The following is a 25,663-nucleotide window of genomic DNA, read 5'->3' as shown; positions in this document are numbered from 1 at the left end:
GTGGTAAATGTAGGAGAATAAAGTGGTAAATGTAGGAGGATAAAGTGGTAAATGTAGGAGAATAAAGTGGTAAATGTAGGAGGATAAAGTGGTAAATGTAGGAGGATAAAGTGGTAAATGTAGGAGGATAAAGTGGTAAATGTAGGAGAATAAAGTGGTAAATGTAGGAGAATAAAGTGGTAAATGTAGGAGAATAAAGTGGTAAATGTAGGAGGATAAAGTGGTAAATGTAGGAGAATAAAGTGGTAAATGTAGGAGGATAAAGTGGTAAATGTAGGAGAATAAAGTGGTAAATGTAGGAGGATAAAGTGGTAAATGTAGGAGAATAAAGTGGTAAATGTAGGAGGATAAAGTGGTAAATGTAGGAGAATAAAGTGGTAAATGTAGGAGAATAAAGTGGTAAATGTAGGAGGATAAAGTGGTAAATGTAGGAGAATAAAGTGGTAAATGTAGGAGGATAAAGTGGTAAATGTAGGAGAATAAAGTGTAAATATGAGGTGTGATGGTGTCATACGTGTCAGAGGGGAAATAGAGCATAGCTCTTCAGGAAGGAAGGAAACTTTGCTCTTCCTTCAGGCAAGCTTTTATTTATAACGTGGCAGCGAAGCACAGCAGTTGCGCATTTAGCATTTAGATTAGCATAGCTAGCCCTTCTCGCGTCCGCCTTGCTTACCCCGCCCCTCCACATGCACAAGACCAACGGTTACATAAGTCGTAACATAAAGTTACCATTTTTTTTCTGGTAAATGTACGACTTTAATCTCACATTATTTTAATACTCCATCATAACAGGCATTGCATGAGACAGCTATGGGGGGGGTTTATGTGACATTTGGCCTTGGGTAAAGGTAATATGACTTTTTTTCTCGTAGATTTTATGACTTTATTCTCCAAAACTCAGATTTTTTTTCCATTGTGGCAAATGACTTAATTTGTTGCTTTTGTTTGTTTCTCATACTATTAAAACTCTTTTTTAATCATGTATTTCTTTAATATATCAATTTTGTGCTACCAAAATAATGTTGCTTTTCCTCCCAATATTATTCTCGTCAAATTACAACTTTTTTCTTTTAATATTCTTTTTTCTTTTGTTTTTTTTTTGGTTTTCTTGTTAAATGACATTTTTAGAATGTGCTGCAGGACACCCCAGGTTTGGTACGATAGTGTATAACTCCAAGTATAGATGGAAATAAATTAGATAGCGGTTGCACTGTAATGTAATAATGTAATAAATAAGTCAAACAAGACACACAATAGTTTGGTAAAATATATACTTATTTATTTCTTCATACAAAGAAATATTATGAATGTTTAGTATTTTAGAATTGTCTAGAAACCGCCGTTCCATTTTCCTTTTTTTTTTTTTTTTTTTTTTTTTTTTTTTAAACCCCAAACAGTCTTTTCTGTCTTTTCGGCCCCACCAGTCTGTGGTGGCGAAAAGCAAAAGAAAAAGCAGGTTGAATAAAACTCAACCGTAAACGGAACAAAGTACCGGTGCGGCTTTTTAATCTCAAGTTTCGCTTTCTACGCAGAACGTGACGGCCTTAAATGCTTCGTGACAAGTCACACATTGCACCGAGGAGGGAACCGACACAAGAAGATGTCAGAAATGAGAAAAAACAGCAGCCTGAACGGCGTGGAATTGGATGGTTTTAAGAGGCACGGCATCATCTAAACATCTGGAAAACATCCTTCTTTTAGGAAACGCTCCACTTGCAGTCTTTTGTTGTCATGACAACGTCACACCTTCTCCCTTCTTCCTGCATATCAAAAAAGTCAGTAGAAAAAAAGCAAGAAAAGCACACGAGAGATAAGGCTGCGTGAGACATGCTACTTTCTTTTTGGCAAAAAAAAAAAAACAAAAAGGTGAGTGGAGATGTGAGGAACATATGGAAGCCCGTTTCCACCACTGACTGAAAACAAAAATCCCAAAGCTAAATCCCAATTATGAGATGAAGCGTGGGAATGAGATACAGACTGCGCGTGCACAGATACACAGTAGATACTTTATTGATCACTGAGAGGAATCACGAGTGCCGCCTTCTTCACTGGATCACAGTTTTTGTTGGCGGGTCTGAGGCAGTGCAAAGGGTTTCATATGTTTAGTTGGGGGGGGTCTTCAGCAGGATTCATTTGGTGCAATTAAACAGCCATATTGGAGGCAATTGAGCATTTTTGTTGTTGCGTTTTTTTTTCTCCCAGCCGATGTCCGGTCCTCCCGCGACCTCAGTAATTTGAGTTGTAGCTTCGACACTTCCAAAAGGAAGTGCGATTCTTACATCATAATTAGGACTTTTTTTCTTGTCATTTTGAATTTTTATCTCGTAATTTTGATATTTTAATCCCACAATTTCGATTTCTTGTAATTAAGATTTTTTTAAATCCCATAATTTTGACCTTTGAATCCCGTCATTTCGATTTATTGCATAATTTTAATTTTTATCTCAATTTTGACTTTTTATCTGGTAATTTAGATTTTTTAATCCGCTAATTTTGACTTTTGTCTCATGATTTTGACTTTTTATCTCATAATTATTACTTTTTTCTTGTAATTTAGATTTTTCTCATAATTTTTACGTTATATGGTGTAATTTAGGATTTTAATCCAGTAATTTTTATTTTTTTTTATCCTGTAATGTAGATTTTTTAAAATCCCATAATTTAGATTTTTTTCATCTTGTAATTTAGATTTTTTTAATCCCATAATTATGATTTCTTAATCCTGTAATTTGGATTTTTCGTCCCGTAATTTAGACTTTTGATCTGACTTCCTATTGGGCTATTTTTTGTCTTTGAGTGGCAGAAGCAGGCTTCCTTAGGAAGAGGATGAGGGTTAGTCAATAAGGCATAAAAGCGGACGCTCCACCTCCCGGCTCTCCCGAACCAATCTTTGTGTTTGAATATGATTGACAGTCTGTGTGACCTTTGAACCCTGGGAGCGGAAAAAGGAGGCGTGGTTGGAGATGAACGTGGCAGTTAGCTTGGCGAACATCGCCGATCAACTTGTGGATGAGGATGAGTTTAGGTGAAGGACGCCTGCACCCGTAATATGACCTTTTTTAAATGTGTTGTTTTTTCCTAAATTGATTGATTATTAGATTATTATCTGCTAAATGGGTTTGGGATTGGACGTGAGGAATGTTTGTTAAAAAGGAGAAGGAAAAAAAAAAAAGAGGTGATCCAGATGTGCTGAACAAACACGCTTAGGCAGCTTAGTGAATTCATTGCTTCCAAACAAAAATAAATTATTATAAAATAGATTTCTGTACATTTTACATATATATATATACTGTATATATATCTCGCCACATCTTGCCCTTCAATTACTGAAAATAATAATAATAATAATAATAAAAAGAAGAAAAGCATAAAAAAGGAAGAAAGAAAGAAAGAAGTCCGTCATTGTTTGGGTATCAATCCCAGCCAAAGTTGTGTCCGGTCATCTGGTAGAACTTCATGTTAAAGGGCCGGTAGAAGTCGCGTAGCCTCTGCACAACCTCGGGGTGGATGTCGGGGTGGGTGCGGCCTTTGGTCTTGCCCAGGCAGTGGGGCTTGCTGCTGCCCTCGGCCTTCTTGAGGCACGGGAAGCCCTTGGTCTGGTTGAAGTAGAAGTGTTTGTCGGTGATGATGCGCTTGAGGCCAAGGAAGTCCTGCACGCGGCCCAGCTCTCCGGCCGGGTCGCTGATGAGCCGCTCGCCGCTCACAAAGAGGATCTGCTCCATGGGGAAGTACTGCAGCCAGTTGTCCAGGTGCTTGGCGTAGATCCCGATCTGGATGGCGCTCCACGACGTGTCGATGAGCCCCGTAGTCCTGTTCTTGAAGGTCAGGCTCTGGAAAGAGGGGATGTCGGGCTTCTTGGACAGCGTCTGCGTGTAGTCCGAGATGGCCCTGGTGACCGGGTCCCTCACCACCACGATCAGCTTGGTGTTCCGGGACATGGCCGAGATCCGGGCCGGAGCCTCTTTGGTCACAAAGTAGCTGGGGGTCTTCTCCATGGTGATCTGGCCTTCCAGGGTCTTGGGCATCAGATCCCTGCAGGAGGAAGAGGAAGAGGAGGGGTTCAGAACCAGTGGAAAACCCGATTAGTTGTCCAGTGAAAGCAGTTGATCAGACACTCCTGAACTCATTCAATCCCAGCCATGTTTCAAAAGACAACCCCTTCAGTAGCGGCCATTTTAGACCATTTAGACTGATCTTTCAAGGCACACGGAATATTGTGTTCTACGGCTACATGAACATGGAACCTACCAAAAGAAACACTAGATTGTCGTCTTTCACCAGAAAAAAAGGTTTCTTTCTACCTTCTCTGTTCTTTAGTCATCAGCAGTAGAACAGAGTAGAGCAGTAGAAGGTAAGTTTCAGGAAAATATCAGTTCCCAACTAAAAAAGGGAGTAAACCAGCTTTTTGTGATTTCAAGCATAACTTTCACTTTGACACTATTTTTTTTTTTTTGCTTCTGTGACAGCTCAAATGTCTAAACAACGACACCACAACATAAACTACACAAAAAACGTTTTTTAGAAGTCATGTGTCAAAAATGTTATCATTTTATTTTTTATTATTATTTTAAGATTTTTTTTAATAATAAAAAATAGAAATGTTTATGGGTGTATCAAGTAGTCCTTCGGTCATCCCGGAAGGAAACCCCCAGGAGAAGCGTGCATGTAGTGTATGTATGACAAATACGTCTTGACAATGGGAGTCACTGGGACCAACGTGGGTCTTGAGGGTGCGGAGTGCGGGCATATATGCAGACGTCAGGAAAAATACAAAAAAAAAAAAAAGGGATTTGAAGACTGAGTTGAGTGTTTTTAGATGCTTTTCATCCATAGGTGTCCATGTGCATGAGAGTGCTCGTTTGTGTATACCGTGCACTACAGTACAGTACGTGGCCTGTGATTGGCTGACCACCAGTCTGGGGTGTGCCCTGCCACTCGCCCAAAGTCAGCCGGGATGGGCTGCGGCTCAAGCCGTGCCGGAAAAGAATGGATGGATGATTTTATGCAAAAAGAAGGAGCTTTTCTCTGAATGGCTGCCAAAGAATAAAAAGGCAGCAATAAGCCGGCGTTTCCGTGGCGACGAGTCCACTTAACCCACGGGTGTCCAAACCTTTTCCCTCCAGTGAGGGCCACATAGTGAAAAATGAAAGTGTGATATTTTGTAAAGCAACACGCAGAAATGCCAACAAGTTATATATATTTCAATGCATCTCTGCTTTGTCACATGAAAAAGCATGAAAAAGGTGAAAAAGCATATTATTCATGTCAACTTCACTCTTTTCACCATTTTTGTAACCATTTTTTGTAAATTTTCCAAGTATTTCACAACTTTCTTCTTAAATAATCTTTGTAAATTTTATTTTTGTAATATTATGAATTTATTTCCATAATATTTTTAACTTTTGCTCCAACCTAATTTTCCAAAAATGCCAACTTTGTTTTGTTAATATTACGACTTTTAAAAATGTTTTTTTTTCTTTAATATTTCAACTCTGTGCTACTACAATGATGTTATTTTTCCTCGTAATATTACGAGTTTATTCTCATAAAATTGCTTTTTTAAGTACTTTTTTTTCTCGTTAGAATGCAACTTTTTTTCTCTGAATATTTGGACTTTATTCTCCTAAAATTACAGTTGTTCTTTTCCAACTATTTCTACTTTGTTCTTGTAATTATGACTTTATTCCCATAATATTTTGACTTTATTCATGCAGACTGTTTTTTTCCCCCTATTTTTAAAATATTTACATTTTCTTCTTAATTTTCATAAATGTTCTTCTTCTAATAATTTGACTTTAACATATTTTTATTTTTCGTTGTCCTCAACCTAATTTTCCAAAAATGATAACTTTATTTTCTCAGAACATTAGAACTTTAAAAAAATAAAATTATTATTTCTTTAATATTTAAATTCTATGCTACTAAAATGACTTTATTTTTCCTCATAAGAGTTTATTCTAATAAAATTGTGACTTTTTTCTCGTTAGAATGCAACTTTTTTCTCTTAATATTTTGACTTTATTCGCCTAAAATTACAGCTGTTTTTCCATTTCTGCTGTTGATTTTTTTTTTCTTACATTTTCCAACTATTTCCACTTTCTTCTAGTAATTTTTTCCCATAATTATGACTTTGTCATAATATTTTAAGTTTATTATCATAACACAGCTTTTTTCGCAACCTAATTTTCAAAAAATGTTGTTTCTCATATTATGACTTCAAAAAGTTATGTTTTTATATATTTTTTTATTATTTTTTATTATTTTTTCATTATTATTTTGTCAATCTTTTTTATTTCAGCTTTATGCTACTGAAATGGCATTATTTTTCATCATAAAATTGCAGTGTTATTCTCGTAAAATTATGACCTTTTCCTCTTAATATTTTGACTTTATTCTTGGGAAATTCCTGCTAATTTTTCAATTTTTCCTGTTGGGGTTTTACATATTTTAGAATGTGCTGCGGGCCAATAAACAAAAAAGCGGGCTGAAAATGGGCTGGTCCACCAGGAAAAGGGTCCACAAAGTGTTAAACAGAGACAGCAGCGAGTAAAAGAGGAACAAATTCCCCAAGAAGAGGCCCCCCACTCATAAAAACTCTTCACCTCTGACTTTTCCAGAAGAAGCGTAGCAAAGAGAGGGGGCGGAGCTTGAGCGGGACAAGAAACAACGACAATCCTCCTCCTTTTTGATTTATGAGCTGATGCTCCTCAAAGATCCTGTCAGCAAACAGGCAGCGCCGCCTCAACGGGCCTCTTCTGTTTCTTTGCCGCCCTTTCAAAGTGGGCCCATTGTGCTGCCGAGGGGGGGCCGGGCAGGGTCCCAGCCCAGCCTCTTTGGAGGGCGCTTGAGTGGAACGTGTCGCCTCCAAAACTTCACCAACCCACAAGGCACAACTTCTACCACCGTGTCACATGATGCCACCAATCCACACCCACCAGCACAGATCGACAGGAAGAGGGTTATTTCTGTCCCGTGCGTCCGTCTTCCTCCTGTCACGTTTGATTGGATGATAACAGGCCGCCACCGTCTGTGTCGCGGCCTCCCCGGGCAGAGCTGGCGGACAAAAAGACGACTTTTCTGTTTGATACAAAAGCTTTGAAAGCATTTGAATGTCAAATGAAAGAGACCAGCTTCACTGTATTTGAATGCAAGCAAATACGCCCTTCGTCTCCAAAAGGACACTTTTCTCTTGGCTGCCCAGGATCCAACTCCACCCCAAAACCTCCAATCACTGATAACACATTTCTTCCAATTGTATCCTTTCATTCGGTTACAATCCCCTCAGTGATGGCTGTGCTATTAGGTACTGTTAGACTATAAGACTATTAGGGTACAGCAATCCCTCCTCTATCACCACCATCATCCATTTCACAAAGTAGAAGTTCTTATTTAGAAATTGAATCTTTTGGTTACAGTGGAGAAAACCTGTTTTTCCAACCTTCTCAATGCACTTTAACAATATTAGAGCCCTCTAGGCATGAAATAACACCCCTATAGTTACCTTTGCGCTCCTTTTACCCAATATACATTAGTACACATAAGAGAAAATAAGACATAGAAAAACTGTTTACGACCTCTTAAATACGCTTTAACATTATTAGAGCCCTCTAGACGTGAAACATCACCCTACAGTGACCTTTACACTCCTCCTACCCAATATAGTAGACATAAGAGGAAATAAGACATACAATAGACACACATGTTTGCGCTCGAAGAATTCCTTGTTGTTGTTCCTTGTTTACTTCCTGTTCTGTACAGTACTTCCTGCGTTGGCTATTGTCTCATCAATGTAACATTACTGACACCTGGTGACCAGCGTAGAATACTACATATCATCATAACGTCTTTGAATGCATCTTCTGAATGCCTTATATTGGTATTTTACTTCACTTGGACATTTTTATGCTTGGAAATGCTTCATTTAGGCACAAAATACATACAATTTGCTTACATGGCCGCATTCAACCACAAAACAGCATGATTCATTCACATATTTTTGAAAAACCACTATTAGTCAAAAATATGCATATTTAAAAGAGCTTGCTAAAAAAAAAGCAAGTAAAATTTGTTTAAATATGCTTTTTTAATTATTTGGTTTTTACTAACAATAGGGTGTATTCAACTGCAAAAACCGCATGATTTATTCACATATTCCAAAAAACAACCCATTATGAGTAAAAAAAATGCATATTTTAAAAAATATTTAAAGTTTGCTAAAATATGCATATTCTGAAAAACTGTAAAATTTGGTTAAATATGCATATTTTTTGACTAATTGGCCGTATTCAACCACAAAACAGCATGATTTATTTATTCATATATTTAAAAAAAACATTATTAGAAAAATGTAATGTAATGTAAATGTAAAATTTTCTTAAACATATTTTTTCTAATAGTAGCTTTTTCTAAAATATATGAATAAACGATGCTGGTTTGTGGGATATAATAGGAGTGTAAAGGTGACTCTAGGGGTGTTATTTCATGTCTAGAGGGCTCTAATAATGTTAAAAATGTATTTAGAAGGTGGTAAACAGGTTCTCTGCTCTATGAAAATATTCCTTTTATTAACATTGAATCCCACTTGACGTAAATGGACTTCTCAGCGTGGGTGTGGAAGCAATTAACTGTGCTAAAGGAGGGATTAGCGTAATATTGAATGTGTTTATCTTGCAGTGGCATTGGCAGAGCCCTGCTGGACTGAGGAGGTACTGCACCCAGGTGTCAAGGAGGTTGCATTAGAAGGAGCACTCGTGCAGCAGCCTCGCCAGCACCACTCCACATTCCCCCTGCCAATCATGCCTAAGCTTTCCCGCCAACGCTGCACACCAAAAAGGTCCTCGCGGCAACGCGACCTCTCTCAAGTGGGGACGGAGGAAACAAGCACTGAAAGGTTCTTTCTTCTCAAGAGGGCCTCTCATCCTCATCCAAGCCCTCTTTCAGCCTGATAAGGATCTTAAACGCCTCTTGGTCTTTGCATCAAACCTAACGCATGCGTGTTTACTGCACCAAAAAGGATCATGCTGTATATTTTTTAAAAACCTCTTTCATATATGCTGGCTTTATTGCGTACATGAATCACACAGGCCGCTACTGAGGGCTCCAAAGTGGCACTTAAGCACAAACACAAGCCAGACGCCCTGAAATAAAAGTCCACGGTGATACTGAGTTTAAGCACATAGCACGGCTTTGCCCGTAAATTCAACGCACAGAGACGCGGCCGCCGTGCACAGGAAGCTTGGAGACGCCATCTTCACACCGAGCCACACATAACAATTCCTCATAAATAGCAGAATAATATGTATGTGTGTGCGTGTATATTATATTAGTATATTAAAAACACAGAAAAAAAGTCAAAATCTAGCAAGAAAAAGTGGTAATTTTTGTCATAACATTATGCCATTTTAGTAGCATAGAGTAGAAATATTCAAGATTTTTATTGTTTTTATTCTATGTTACAATGGGATTAAAGTCCAAATATTATGGGAATAAGGTTATCATATTACAGCAATAAAGTCATAATTATGAGAAGAAAAGAATGACAAGAAAGTCGGAAAATTAAAACAAATTTTAAAAATGAGCACAAATGGACAAAACAGCTGTAATTCTACAAGAATAAAGTCAAAATATTAAAAGAAAAGTCATATACTAATGAGAAAAATTTTGCAATTTTACAAGAATAAACTCATAATATTATAAGGAAAAAATAATTTCAATTTAAGTAGCGTAGAGCTGAAATATTAAAGAAAAGTCACAATATTATGAGAAACAAAACAATAAACTTGTCATTTTTTGGCAAATTAAGTTGCAGAAAAAAAATTTAATATTATGGGAATAAAGTCATAATTACAAGAAAAAAAAATACAAAACTAAAGCTGAAATAATCAAATAAAAAAAAATGTAAAAATCGAAAAACCAGCTGTTATTTTATGAGAATAAAGTCAAACTATTTAGAGAAAAAAGTTGAATTTTAACAAGAAAAGAAGTTGCCACTTTTACAATAATAAACTCATCATATTATGAGGAAAAATAACTTTTTAGTAGCATAGAGTTAATATTTTTTTATTTTTTTTTGTTAAAATCGTAACATTATGAGAAACAAAAAATAACAAATAAATTTGCAAATTTACTTAAAAAATTAAGTCATGGAAAAAGTTATAATACAGGGCCAGGCAAAATGATCTGACACATTTGTAGGTTAAATAAAAGGCAAATAAAGTAAAAAAACAAAAAAGTGTTTTTATTTTTGAAAAGTACATATAATGCCATTTTTTTCATATAATGCCATTTTGCTTTGTTTCTTTATAAGTGCCATTGTTTTTCCTTTCTTTTTCAGTTGCTGCCATGAATTGGACTGGTGAGCATCGCGCTTTCATTGCGGAAACGTTTATCAAAACCAACGAATCTGTAACTGCAACACAACGAGCGTTCCGTTTGCACTTCAATCTTGGTAGACGTGATCCCGTACCTGCTCCAAACACCATCTTGTTATGGTCACCAACTTCACAGCTACTGGATCTGCATTGAGTGTGTGGACAATAATGGATCCCATTTGACTGATTTCATTTTGAAAACATCATGAAACACAATGGCATTATGTGAAAAAAATGGCATTATATGTACTTTTCGAAAATAAAAACACTTCCTTGTTTCTTTACTTTATTTGCCTTTTATTTAACCTACAAATGTGTCAGATCATTTTGTTTTGAAATAAAGTCCAAATACTGAAAGAAAAACATTTAGGAAGATTATTTAAGAAGAAAGTTGAAATATTTGGAAAAAACAAAGGGGAAAAAAAGAAGAGCAAAGAGTGAAGTTGAAAATATACAGAACTTCTTAGCATATTTATAAAATATGAAAGTTGCATGCCTTCATTGTTCACTCTGTGGGGTGGATGAGAAACACTGCAAGTCACATATTTTCTCCTTTGATTGATTGACAGTCGGCTGAATGAATCCATGATGTCCCGTCTCACCCGGAGCTTTGAAAGGGAGGTGTGTTAGCTCCACCCCCTTAAGATGGTTTCATAGGAACGGACTAGACGAGTAGCTGGTGTTGCTGGAGACTGGACCGTGCGAGTTCTACTGCATGGAACGATGAATGCTGGATCGTCAAACACGTCCTCGATGCCAATCGCCAACCCACCTTCATACTTTACAGCACCTGGGGGGTGGGGGCGACCTTCAGCGGTCCTTTTAACGTGGATTCTAATCCCTTGGTAGAACCTTTCCTAACCCATTAAAGAAAGAAAAGCAATGAAAAAGGCGCAAAGAACATGAAAAATCCTTGGGAAACAATCCAAAGTTGGATCTTCCTGACTGGACCGGACCGTGCTTTGGTGACATCCAGTCTGTACTGTAGTGCTGTTCTACGTGACAAATGCAGTCCCCTGACCTTTGCGCTTACATCAAGCGGCCTGGGAACGCCATGACCCTCCTCCTCCGACCACCCGCCTGTCATTCTTCACCCTACATGCGCTCCATCGCAGTTCTGAGTACAGAAGAGCCGGGCCTCGTGGTTTCGGAGGCATAAATAGAGAGTGTGCTGCGGTTCTACATGACTGTGGTCCGCTGCTGACAAGCAGCTCCGATGATTCAATTCCATAAGCCGCCGTTGCTTGTTGGAGGCAATATTGGAGCAGAAGGCCAGACGTCGCAGTTTTGAGGCTTTATGGAACCGCGCTGGGCGCGAGGCGGCGGCCCAGAATTATCCAGTGTTAACAAGTGACGGCGCACCATGTGGGACCAATAAAACACAGAAGCTGCTTTTGGAAGATGAACACAGGAAGAATATTACTATTATATTTATATACACTGCATGATATCACTCCATTTTACTATTATATTTATATATACTGGATGATATCACTCCATTTTACTCTTATATTTATATATACTGGATGATATCACTCCATTTTACTATTATATTTATATACACTGCATGATATCACTCCATTTTACTATTATATTTATATACACTGCATGATATCACTCCATTTTACTATTATATTTATATATACTGGATGATATCACTCCATTTTACTCTTATATTTATATATACACTGCATGATATCACTCCATTTTACTATTATATTTATATTATTTTCCCTTATAATATGAGTTTATTTCTCGTTACAATATGACTTTTCTCTTAATATTTTGACTTTATTCTCCTAAAATTACAGCTGTTTTTTCCCCCATTTCTGCTTGGTTGTTTTTTTCCCCCCAAAACTATTTCGACTTTCTTCTTGTAAATGTTCTTCTCGTAATGATGACATTATTCCTGTAATATTTTGACTTTATGCTCATCACGTTATAGCTTTTTTTTCCCACAACCTGATTTTCCAAAAATGACTTTATTCATTTTAACTTTGTTTGTCTCTCACAATGTTATGACTTTAAGAGAATAATGGCTTTTTTCTTCAATACTTCAACTTTATGAATCTAAGATAACATTACTTTCCTCATAAAAATACAGTATGATGATATTCTCATAAAATGATGACTTTTCTTGTTACAAGTTTTTTCTTTTAATATTTTGACTTTATTCTTGTAATATCACTGCTGATTTTTTCATGTTTTGCTGTTGTTGGGTTTTTTGGGCTATTTTCTTGTTAAATTACCTTCAAGAAATTACATTTTTTTTTAACAAGAAATAAAATTTTTTGGAATGTGCCACGTGCTGCAAATGGCCCCCGGATCGCGCTTTAGACACCCCTACATTGCTCCATTTGTGCAGCGCCTCCTCACTCTAGCAGCTAGACCACAACCAATGCGACAAAACCCCCCACCTGTGCAAAAGGCTGCAGGTAAGTCAGCTTGTGTGCGTGCGCGTGGGCCAAATCAGCCATTCTGACTGATTTCCCTGACACTTGACATGCACCGTGAGACGCACGACGCCTTCATCTCGCTGCAGCCGAGATGAATAAAAGATGAAAAAGCTGCACATGTCACCACACACGCGCGCGCGCACACACACACAGACACACACGGGAAGTGTTTTGCATCAAATGTAACTGCCAGTGAGGACGGCTGAGCAACAATACTACTCACAAAAATAGTAAGGCGTGTGGAACACACAATGCACCACGCGGACTATGCGGGTATTAAAATTTTAAATAAAAAAAAAAAAACGTCTAAAATGCGTGCAAAACCATACTGCTTTATACAACTGTATAACCCGCAAGGTATGCTGGGTAACATCCGCATGGGCTCCGCAGAATGCCTTGTGGGTGAGGTACAACTTGTATAGTAGTAGCATATACTGTATGTAGCAGGTAATGAGTAATAGTGTACTAATGATAATAAACATTACTTCTGTGCTGCAATGGGTGACACGACCGCTCCCTTACACTTTTAAGCGTTCCTGCAGGACACGGAGGGCCTCATACAGAAAACTCAAAGGATTTGAGAGTCATCTTTTAAACAGGCTAAAATAAACCAATGTAGATATGCTAAAACATTGCACACCCAGTCACAAGTTACTTTCTCATCCAATAACATGACCAAGTGTCTCCAAACTTTTGACTGAACACAGTACTTAAAGAAAAAAAAGAACATCCTGCACTTTTACTTGTTAGATTATGTTTTTTTTTCTTTTGCTCTTTTTTAGTTTTAGGGCCAATAAAAAACAAGCAGCAGGCTGCAAATGGCCCCACTTCGGACACCCCTGCAGTATGATGGTCCTGGACTGATGGCTCCAGGGTACAGCCATACAGGGTATACACTCAAATTACAAAAAAAAAACAAAGTCTAACTTGTCTATCATGTGACCACAACCAGGAAGTGACCTTTCCCCACAATGTTTTGGTTGCTAGCGTGACACTAAATGATGTTTTTAACGCCTACAGGTGTGAGGGCGCCGACTCTGTCCTCTTGGAGGATTGACGCGCGATGGGAGTGCACGTACGTGCAGGAGGGAGCGCACGGAGCAGAGAGAGACTGACTCGGTGCTTCTAATGAGCTCTGCTCTTTTACTGCCAGGCTAATGGAAACCACAGGAGACCTGTGTGTATGTGTGTATGTGTGTGTGCGCGCGTGCGCGTCACTCTCCCGGAGGCTGTCACTCTCTCCAGCACCCTAATGGCCACCTCTGGGACGTAATACGTGGGACAAGGAGCGCGGCTTTACAGGTTTTCCCTGTCATCACTTTCTCCTCCTGAGGGAGCAAGGAAGGACTTTTCAAATGGACCAATCAGGGACGAGCGGCAGTGATTGACAGGCATGCTATTAGAGCTTGCAGGAAAAGGAGGTAACTATTTCACCTTATTTAGCAGCCATGAATGCCCATTTTCTAGCGTGTGTGCGTGTGTGAAAATCATCACCTGGTTAAAAATGAGGCTAATTATGCGGCTAACAGAGAGGAATTGTTCCTTCTTTATTAGTCTTTTTATTGTAGACTTTTGAATGAAGACAAACAGTCTGTGGTGGCCATATTGCACCCCCCACAATGAACGACTTGTAATATGGCAGCTTTTGGGGAGGTGGGGCGTGCGGGGGTCCTCCGGGCCTGCAGAGAGAACCGATCCACGGCTTTTGGGGGCAAAAGACGAACAAGTCCGTGTCCTGAAAGTGGGAGGAGGTTTGGAGAGCATGCTGGTGCTCAACTGGCGACCTGCGGGCCAAACCCCGCCATTCAATGACATCACCACAACACACACTCACATCACTCCTCAAAACACCACATATACATGAGCTTTGACTCCTGTTTTTGTGTGTCGTGTAAAAGGATCTTTGGCAAGAATTTCTTGCCAGAAGGTGCTTGAAAACGGCAGCACGATTCTGCCTCGTAGAGGATCTTTGACTAGTGTTTTTGCAGTAGGTGCTTAAAAACAGCAGTGTTCCTGCCATAAAGAGGATCTTTGACTAGAATTTCTTGCAGTATGAGCTTAAAAACAGCGGAGCGCTCTTTTTATATGGAGGATCTTTGACCAAAATTTCTTCCAGGAGGCACTTAAAACCAGCACAGCAATCCTGTCACAAAAAGAGGATCTTTGACTAGCGTTTTTCCAGTCAGTGCTTAAAAACAGCTGTGTTCCTGTCATATAAAGCATCTTTAACAGAAATTGCTTGCAGTAGATTCCTAAAAACAGCAGTGTTCCTGTCAAATAGAGGATCTTTGACTAGCATTTTTGCAGTATGAGCTTAAAAACAGCAGGGTGCTCCTTTTATATGGAGGATCTTTAACTAAAATCTCTTACAGGAGATTCTTAAAAACAGCAGTGCTCCTCTCAGATAGAGGATCTTTGACTTGTGTTTTTGCAGGCATAAACACATTGCTTCTGTTTTCACAATGAGGATATTTGTTGCCATGTCCATTCCCTGTCCACCAATGACCACACTGCAGCATGTCTAGCTCCGCCCATGGTGGTTTTCCCAACATTTCCAAGTCAGGTTGCGCGGTCAGATGGTCAGCAGAGTCAAATACCCCTCATGGCCCACCCAATCAGGCCTAACAAATCGATACCCACACATGCAGCGCTAAAGATTGCACTAATCGGTGTTGGCAAAACGGCGCCACTGGACGATGCTGTTGACTGACTCTCTAAAGGTTCTAAAGAGACCAGAAAAAAGGGTCCAGGTGGCTTCTTTGGACCAGGACAGGAAGGAAGGAAGGAAGGAAGGAGGGAAGGTCACTGGTGACAGAGTGGACGAGGTCACCTGCGAGGGAACACAAGCACACCCCTGTGGAGGGCACATAAAAGAGCGTGCACCCATCCAGAACTGTCCCCGATGGGTCAGAGGGACCAGCAGGCAGGCAGGCAGGAGACGGGGGTGTGGGGGGTGGGGGTGGCAGAGGTTTTCACAAAAACTTCCCGACAAGTCTGCATGGGAGGTTTTTTTCCCCTCCAAACCACAGGACTAAGAGCAGGAAACCACATCAAAGCTCCTGCAGAGACCTGGACTGCACCTCACCAGCAGACCCAATCATCCACAAGCAACTGCAGCAAAAGGGGGGGGGGGGGGGGGGGGCTTAAGATAGCAAAAAGCGCAATTACACAACAGGCTGACCTGCTAGCTACCGACTACGACTTTAAACCGCTCACTCCTTTGTTTACTTGCATCACCTTTTATCTTACACTAACCGCAACCTGTCTGCATGCCAGGCTTGATTTGCTCAACTGCAGAGAGTAGCAGGCATCTCTTATGGGTGGAGAGGCCTTTATTTTTACACATGTATTTTTAGAATAATATTACATAATAATGAATAATAAATAATTTTATAATATAATAATTTGCAAGGAAGCCTTTATTTTTACACATGTATTTTTAGAATATTACACAATACTTATATAAATAAATAAAATAATAAATAAATAATACATATAATTTACAGGGAGGCCTTTATTTTTACATGTATTATTTTAATATTACATAATGCTTTTTATAATAAAAACAAATACATAAAATATACATTTTTTAATAATTATATAAGAGCCTTCCCACAAATAAATATTTGAAATAATACTAATATAAACTATAATATTAAAAAAGTATAAGAAAAGTTTAAAAATGTAAAATATACATCTGCTACAGTAATCTTTATATTAATATAAAATATATTGTTGCATAAATGATGTATTAAAAGGTCTCCGCCACTCACTTACGTTTAAATGGTCTTTTTGTGTGTGTGTGTGTGCGTGTGAACAACTTTGTCCTGCATGGAATAAACTCAGGCCAAGACCCTCTCATGCAGCAAAGCATCCAAAATATTAGGAACAGCTCTCAAGCCACAATAGCGATCATTATTATCTCTGCAAAGGCAGACTCGTACTGTAGGTGTAATGTCGCATTTCTCGAAAGGTGCCAGCTTGATAAATCCAGCCACTCTCTGTCTTGTGCCAGCACGCCAGTCAACAGGTGCAAAGAGAAAATGGAAACGTAAGGAATAAATGTCCTCGGGGCCGGCTGCTGCCTTCATGCACGACCTCTTTATGGGAAAACACGCCAACCGAGTGTTTGGCTTAGTATTTTATGCACAAATAAAGTGTGTAAAAAAACAAAACAAAACACACACACACACACACATCAAAATGTTTACTTCAGACTTGTTAGCGCCACCTATGAACACAATTGACGGCTATCTCAAGGCCATAAGACAATCACACGCTCATGTGTAAACAGTACAATAAAGTATTGCCTACTTTTACTGCAGTACTTCTTGTTTGGACTTGATAGTAAGACAAAATCAACTCTATTCTATTCTATTACCAAAACACACTTTGCTATGCTGTCAACACACACACACACACACACTTTGTTTCTGAGCAGAAATGAAACCAGAAAGCATCTGCACACAATTTGTCGCAAAAATAAATGTGACAACTCCTCAAATCAGTAGTGAGAGTTGCAGAAAAAGTATTAAGTTTCAGTCTCGGCGTGAAAAAGCAGCAGGCAGCATTTTCCATCACAGTCCTCATGGCTCTGCTGGGAAGCGAATAAAAAAAAAAAGGTACACTAAAAAGAACAATAAAGAGAAAACGCGAGAAAGTTTCTTATGGAAGTTATTTATCATGTTCAGTGTTGCTTTCTTCATGTACCTCAGTGGGAAAATAAAGTTAACTTTCCACTTATCCTCTACTTGAAACACAATAAGCAGCGAGGTGTGATTGTTATTACGATTTAAATGTACCTAAAGAATAACAAACACCATTTTCTAGCAAGAATCTGAAGAATACTGTCGATTTATTGCTCGTCTTTGTTTTGGAGATGCACTTTTTTGTCCTCCCTCAACACATCAAAACTGTAAAAAAATGACTTTAGTGTTATTCTGCACCATAAATGCAATAAAATGTATGTTTGTGGACATTTTAATGGGGTTGTATTCTACGTCTCTTGTATCAAATGCAAACTGGAAATAGTTCAACATCAATAGTAAATGTAAATGTGTTATTATTATTACAATAAAGACAAGTTTGCGCAGGCTGCAGTGTTGCACGGCATCCGACAGAGATCAGTGCACACTGTGCAGACTGGGGGGCTGACACATTTCAGTGCTTTGTGCACCACATCGAGACTCCTTCATGCACTTATTCAATAAATAAACACTGCATAGAAAATGGATTTTAATGAGCCCCGGGGCTTGTTTTTCCAGTGCATTCGGTGTAGATTCGTATTCAAATTGGACAATGTTGGAGCTATTTAACACTTCCATGAAAATAATTGTAATGATTTTATATCTAAAATGATGTCAAATGAAAATAATAAAAAGAAAAGTGTATTAGAGGTGTATGGAGGTCTGTACCAGTACCTGTACCACTCCAGTCCGTTGTCATAGTTGCGGTCGAAGAAGTGCGGCTCGGCCCCCACGGCCCTGATGTCCGGGTGCACCCGCAGGAACTCCAGCAGAGCCCGGGTGCCTCCCTTCTTCACGCCGATGATGATGGCCTGCGGCAGCTTCTTGCTCCCAGAGCCGTTGGAGAAGCTCGACAAGGTGCTGGGCTCCGGGGCTCGGGGCTGCCCGGGTCCTCTGTCCCAGTCGTCGGTTCTCTCCGCCGGCTCGTCGTTGAGCAAGTCCCGGGACGCGGCGGCGGCGGCCGTCCTGACTGGGGGGTCCTCGTAGTCCACGTCCTCCCACGGCTGCGGCTGCTGCGTCTTGGCCACCAGCAGCCGGGACACCAGGTCCGCCCGCTCGGTCCTCCTGCCCACCACCGGTGCACCGCTGTCCCGGTAGGAGTCGATCAGCACGCCGGGCACGCTGGAGCAGGGACCCACGCAGGAGTAGAGCATGAAGAGCCAGATGAGGACCATGATGCTGAGCAGGAGGGCTTTCCTCTTGACGGGGCCGAAGCAACAGGCACTCAGCGGGCTATATTCCATAAGCCTCCCGGGTCACAAGCACGTCCCAGCGGCTCATGTCGCCTCCTTCACTCCGGTAATCCTCCACGAATGACGCTCATGCTCACCTGCCAGAAGTCAGTCAAACTTGGCGGCCAAGTGTTGAACAAGTCAAAAATAAAAATATATCCGACGGTGAAGGCTTGTTTGGAGTTTATGAATCATCTTTTGGGGCTAAAAAGTGAAGTTATCATCACGAGCTCCTCCTCAACGAACCTTCCCGACCGCTTCACATTGAAACGAAGCCTAACGCGTGGAGGAGCTTATAAAAGGGGCAGTGAAATGACCGACAGCTTCAGCAGCCAATAGCCTACGCTCTCACTAAATAGGCAGACATTTGTCGATGTAAGAAAGCCAATGACAAGGGAGAAGGCGTGGCTTAAAGTGGCTGGCTCGTCAAGTATGGGCACGAGCCGGCGAGCGTTTAAGTTTAACTTTTTTTTTAAACCGTAAACTCATTTTTTGTTATTTAAAAAACAAACCAATAAATAAATATCTTATTTAAATGACACCTTATATTGTCTGCTAATAAACTAAACAGTCTAAATGAATTAAGAAAAGTTGTAAGGAACTTAGAGGATAAGAAAATATACGAAGTGTAATTAGTGATAGACTCAAAATATAAAATTGACAACATTCATCAAAACAATCTAAGCCAACAACGTTAGCTAAACTCGTCAAAGAAGGACTGCAAGAATCTACGCTTTATTGATTCTATCCAGGTAATTTGTATTCATTTCCTCCCCCAGAATACAACTTGAGTTTTTTTTTATTATCATTAATTATGGCATTTCACAATGTCATTAATTAAAATAACTTTAAATCAAGTACACTGACGCGTTAGAGAATCAATTTCAACGTTAAAGCTCTTATGAAACTATTACTTTCGACTGAGTTATTATTAGTTTTCTGTAGCATTTTCTTCATTCTATCATTGCATCTTATGGATTGAACCATTTTTGTGGGTAAAACGAACCCACAAATGAAACCTGTATGAATGTATTTATCACCTTGCTCGTTTATGTTTGTTTGTTTTTTATTATGTTTTTCTTCTGTGAGTGTTTGTTTAAAATGAAACTCTCTGAGATTTATTTTGAATTTAAGAAACGTTAAAGAGTTGACTTGGTCATTGTAGTTGATTTCATTCATGAGGAAAAAGCTTTGATATTAGCTTTCATTTTGTGAAATGTGTGTGTTTGGGTAAAATGAGCACTTGTGGTCTAACAAGTGACCTAATTAGAGGAGTTATAATGATAAAAAGTATAAAAATGGACATTATTTTCAAATTGAAAGCATGCATTATTTTAAACAAAGTTTCCTAAAAGTAAAACGTTCCGTTTTTTTTAACTGTGCAGCAAGTGTGTTTAAGGTTATTCTAAAGTTTATCCACAGTTGTAAAATGACTGCAAAAAGAATATAGTCATTTTCTTAGTGTTTTTATTTTTATTTTTAGCATTTACTCACCAGTCCAAATATAGCTGTAAGGGTCCTTCGTTGAGAAGACACGTCACTCATCATCCAACAACTTGATTCAATCTAAAACGTGCTGATATGAAAAGCTTGCTGGACACAATCACCTCCTAATAAAGTATCAACCTACCCACCAGCCAATACGGGCGACCCCAGACCGAAGGGAGCGGAGGGGGGCACGCTGCTGTTGTTTAGCGTTGGATTTTTACATTTTTATGTCATTTTTCCTTTGCAACAAACGGCCGTCTTTGACTTTTTGGGTTAAGTCATTTTAGACTTAAATTAGATAAATTTGCATAAAAAGCCTAATAATGATAATACGGACCACACAATAAGCCTGAGAGTGGAGCTTATAAAACAGTCAATAGTCAAAACAAGTTTTCCAATTTAAATGGGATTTTTGCACCCCCCCCCCCCCCCCCAAAAAAAGAGAGCCATTTTCAATGGCGTGCAATGCATGTACACAAAAAGTCATTGAAAAATGATTTGACACAAAAAGTCTAATGACTTTTTATGTGTCCTTGAAAAATGACTTAACCCAAGAAGTCGTAAATGACTATTTAAAAGTCATAAATTCATTCTTAGGGGTCCTTGAAAAATGTCTTGACCCAAAAAGTCAGATTTCAATGACCCATAAAAAGACCCATAAAAAGTAATTTATGATTTTTTTTTAGGTAAAGTCATTCTTCAAGGACCCATACAAAGTCATTGACTTTTAACAAGTAATTTATGACTTTTTGGGTCAATGCATTTTAGACTTAAATACATGCATTTGCAGAGAAAGCCCAATAACAACAACAACAACAACAACAATACAATAAGCCCTGAATAAAACCTGAATCGCCAATTAAAACAATTTTCCCAATGTTAATGGGATTTTTGCAATGAGCCCCCCACCCAAAAAAGTCATTTACAATTATGTGTAATGCATGTGGACAAAAAGTCAATGAAAAATGACTTGACCCAAAAAGTCATTGACTTTTTATGGGTCCTTGAAAAAATGACTTATAAAGTCATATTTCAATGCCCATAAAAAGACCCATAAAAAAAATCATTTATGATTTAAAAAAAACAAAACATTTAGGATTTTTTTTTAGGTCAACTTGTTTTTCCCATAAAAAGTAATTGACTTTTAAATAAGCAATTTCTGACTTTTTGGGTCAATGCATTTTAGACTTAAATGACATGCATTTGCAAAAAAATCCCCAATAATAATAATGACAACACATTAAGCCCTGAATAGTCAATTAAAACTACTTTTCCAATTTAAATGGGGTTTTCGCAATGATTTTTCTCCCACAAAATGTATTTTTCAATGACATGCAATGCATGTGGACAAGTCGTCATTGAAAAATGACCTGACGCAAAAAGTCATATTTCAATTACCCATAAAAAGCAAATTCACAAAAAATCATTGATGACTTTTTGGGGTCAAATAATTTTTCAAGGTCCCACAAAAAGTCATTTATGACTTTTAAAAGTAATTTAGGACTTTCGGGTCAAATCATTTTTCAATGACGCATAAAAAGTCACAACATTTACAAGTCATTCATCACTTTTTGGGTCATGCCGTTTCTGAAGGACCCATAAAAAGTCATTTATGACGTTTTGGGTCAAGTCATTTTTCAATGACTTTTCGTCCACATGCATTGCACGTCATTGGGGGGGGGGGGGGGGGGAAACATTGCAAAAGTCACTGAAAAATGACTTTTTGGGGAAAAAATACTGCAAAAACCCCATTTAAATTGGAAAGTGTTATGAGGATGAATTTCACTTACATGCTTACTGTATTGTCATAATAATTATAATTTACTAAAATACCAGTAAGGGGATGCAGCGCCACCTGTTGCTTTGGCAATCATGTTTCTTCATGTTTTCTAAAGTTGAGTATTTTGTTGGAGCAAGGATGTGACTTCCTGTTTGGTGAGGGACGAGGGAACCAGCAGGGTCTTTGTAAGCCAGCTGGCCTCTCTAATCCCACCTTGTGAACATTGCCGTATTATTTACCTCCCAGAGAGCAGTTAGCATACGGCTAACGCTCAATAAAAAACGCAGAGCTGCAGTGTGGAGTTCCACGTGTGCGGTGATGCCCAACAGGAAATAAGCGCTAGGCGGGGCGTGATCAAGACGAGCAGCGGTTGAAGACCACGTAGGTGACATTCTATCCCTTCTTCTTCCTCCTCCTCTGGACACAAACAGCTGGCCCAATCAATCCCTCCCACCCCCCCGGCCTTTTCCACCCTCTGATATGGAATTCTGGATCCGGTCAGACGCGGCTTTACGACCTTGGCCAAATCCCACAGCCCTGCTTCCTTTTATGGCGGCAGGACGGGCAGTGATGGAGATGTAACCCAACACCAGCAAGGGGGAGCACATGCTGACCGACAGGTGCGAAGGTGGTCCGAAGGTTAAATAGGAACAGCCATCACGGTTAACGAGGACGCAGAGTCACCATCATGATGTGTGTTTATTAAGTTGTGTCCTTCTTACAGGAGGTCCAACCGTTGTTGCAGAAAACAAAGAAATCCCTGACATGGAAGTGGTGCCTCTACATATTTGTTCTGGTTTCTGCTCATTTCCTCGTCACAAAGGCCGTGTCTCAAATCGCCAACTTGCGTGCTTAGTACACTTAGTCTCTCAGTGCATAAGAAGTACAGCAAAACGCAGCACACCACCGGTACCCGCGTGTTGCACTCCGGGGAGTCGACTCAGTGAGCAACCGTGACGCCCGTCGACTATTTAGCTTGTTAGCTTCCTGTCATGAATGAACAATGGTAATTAAAGAGTTATTGGATGTGTCAGTCAGTCACTGTTTAGTGCAAATGTTGATCGGTGATGCTGCAATGCAAAATGGTGCACGTCAAGCTACGCAGGAGACTTTGGAGGGGGGAGGAGCAAGCCGTCTTAGCTTACGCTGGTGCCTGACCCCGGTGTGTAAATCAGTTTTAACTGGAGTGCTTGTAATTTACCATTAAAAAGCAAAGAAGGAGAGGAGAGGGGTAACTATTGCGTTAAGGGATGGGGCCGATCCAATCCAGTATCAGTATCTGTGTCCGCTTAGTAATTCCCGTATCGGAAATTGCCGATACCACCTGTCGAGATTTCCGATCCATGTGTCACATCTGTGCTTTAATGTTGTCAAAAGCCGAATGGGTATCTGCGAATGTAGCTAAAAGAACATTACAACAACATAAGATTATCAGCAAACGTAACCAAAATATTATCAGAGACCATAGCTAGAAGAATATCCAATGTAGTAGCAAATGTAGCCAAAACAGTATCAGCGGACATAGCTCGAGAAATGTGTCAGCAAACGTAGCCAAAAGAGTTTCAGCGAATGTAGCCAAAGGACTATCAGCAAACGTAGCTAAGAGTACCAGCCAATGTACTGTAGCTAGAAGTGTGGCAGCAAACGTAGCCACAAGTTTCTGGAAATTTAGCAAGAATATCAGCAAACATAGCTAAAAAAATATAAGCAAACATAGCCAAAAGACTAAAAAACAGAGCTAGAAGAATATCAGTGAATGTAGCCAAAAGACTAACAAGAGGACGTAGCTACAAGAAAATCAGCAAACATAGCCAAAAGAGTATCAGCGAACGTAGCTCCATAGTCTCCATCAGGCTGAGAGCCTGTGTGCGCGTGTGTGCCGCTGCATGGGTGGACGTCCGCTGATAATCTTTTCGCTACATTTGCTGATATTGTTTTGGCGCGGTTGCATGCTGAAGCATACAGAGCTCTGGAATCGGAATGGTATCATCAGTTATCCAAATTTAGGTATCGGGATGGGATTATAAATACAGATCGTTGATAATTGCGATCTGCTGTAATGGATTTGGGAAATAACTAGACTTGAACATTCAGGCAGTAGAGAAGTAAGTACTTATTGACGTGTACTGGCGTAAGTATTACAACTGAGACACAGCCAAGGCAGACAGGAAGAGTGTAGACAGGAAGTGTTGGTGCTTCTATAAATAAGACATGATATTTATGTACAGTACACACACAAGGACATGATTAAAATCAGTGTTTTATGCCAATGAGCCAACGAGCACCTGCATTTAAAAGGATGTGTCCGTCCCGTCATCGGGAGCGCTGTGTTAGCTGTGCGGGGCGTGGTCATCGTGGCGTTCCCGGCGAGGCGTCTTGCAGGTGAGCGCCAGCAGCAGCAGCATGGGCAGGTGCCACAGGCTGCAGAAGAACAGCTTGCGGGCGCTGGCGCGGTCGCCCCGCCGGTAGAAGCGGAATGCCAGGAGGCTGATGTAGGCGTTGATGGGCAGCGCCACGGCGGGGAAGGTCCACGTGGTGACGCCCAGAGCCGGTGCCAGGGCGGAGAGGCCCACCAGCGCCACGCTGTGACGCAGGGCCACGCGCCGGCACATGGCCGGGTGTGTGACTGACATCATGCGATAGCCGCCGCGCGAGTAGTCCTCTCTTAGGTTCCAGCTGAGCGCGTTGAAGTGGGGGAACTGCCAGCTGTACAGGAAGCCCCCCAGCACCAGCGCACCTGTATAGGTAAGGGGGAGGGGGTTTAGTCTCCATCACAACAATCACTTCAGCCTTCAGCACTTATAAAAAATAAAGAAGAAAAAATACAACAGCAAAAATGGAAAACAAGAAGTATTAATTTATTAGCCACATTCTAAATAAATACATACAATTCAAACAAAAAGAACAAACAATAAGAAGTCATTTTTGAGCATGAAGTCATGATTTTAAAAGAAAAAAGTTGTACCCTTCAAGAAAAAAAAAGGCAAAAATTTAATTTTTTTTATTGGCCCAAAGCACTTGACATTTAAAACACAATAGAAAAGAAAACACAAAACAGCCCGAATGGAAAAAAAAGAGCATTAATTTGGTGGCTCATGACATTTTTGTTTTCATTGGCGCTGAAAAATTTTATTAAAAAAAAAAGAAAAAGGCAAAACAAAAAAACCAAAAAATAAAACAGCACAAATGGGGAAAAAAGAGCAGTAATTTGGTGGCCTGTGGCATTTCTTTTAGTGGCCCTCAGCACACTCTAAAATAATAAACAAAAAAAAGCAATAAAATGAAATAGAAAACAATAGCAAAAATGAAAAAAAGTACTAAGCATAAACTCATAATATTAAGAGAAAAAAGTTGTACCATTAAAAAAAAGTGAATATTACAATAGTAAAGTTGTGACATTATCAGGGGAAAAAAAAGGAATTTTAGAAGCTTAAACAAGAACAACAAACAGTAAATTTGCAGTTTATGGAAAATCAGGTTGGGAAAAAGTTATTATATGAGAATAAAGTCAAAATATTAAAAGAACAAAAATGTGTGAGAAGAACGTTGAAATATTTTGAACTCATTCAATTGCAGACATTTTTCAAAAAAC

At 39.5% G+C, this 25,663-nt stretch overlaps 2 protein-coding genes across 3 annotated transcripts in view; both read right to left on the bottom strand.

Annotated features, from left to right (window-relative positions):
• Positions 1-299: 299 nt before the first annotated feature.
• hs3st3b1b (heparan sulfate (glucosamine) 3-O-sulfotransferase 3B1b) lies at positions 300-19,060 on the bottom strand. Its single transcript, XM_054753211.1, has 2 exons — positions 18,247-19,060; positions 300-4,032 (listed from the first exon to the last, which is right to left on the bottom strand). The coding sequence occupies exons 1-2, from the start codon at positions 18,813-18,815 to the stop codon at positions 3,414-3,416; spliced, it is 1,188 nt and encodes a 395-aa protein (XP_054609186.1). The 5' UTR covers positions 18,816-19,060; the 3' UTR covers positions 300-3,413.
• Positions 19,061-22,763: 3,703 nt separating this feature from the next.
• The window catches only part of LOC129168193 (protoheme IX farnesyltransferase, mitochondrial), a 44,360-nt gene continuing 41,460 nt past the window's right edge, over positions 22,764-25,663 (bottom strand). For both annotated transcript variants that reach the window (XM_054753182.1, XM_054753183.1), the window contains one exon: positions 22,764-24,808. In XM_054753182.1, the coding sequence (XP_054609157.1) occupies positions 24,402-24,808 (407 nt within the window). In that variant the 3' untranslated portion in view covers positions 22,764-24,401. The remainder of the gene's footprint in view (positions 24,809-25,663) is intronic.

This window comes from Dunckerocampus dactyliophorus, chromosome 15, assembly GCF_027744805.1.
Source record: "Dunckerocampus dactyliophorus isolate RoL2022-P2 chromosome 15, RoL_Ddac_1.1, whole genome shotgun sequence".
Classification (NCBI taxonomy): Eukaryota; Metazoa; Chordata; class Actinopteri; order Syngnathiformes; family Syngnathidae; genus Dunckerocampus; species Dunckerocampus dactyliophorus.
Note: the sequence above shows the minus strand (reverse complement) of the source record. Positions and strands in the feature narration are given on the sequence as shown.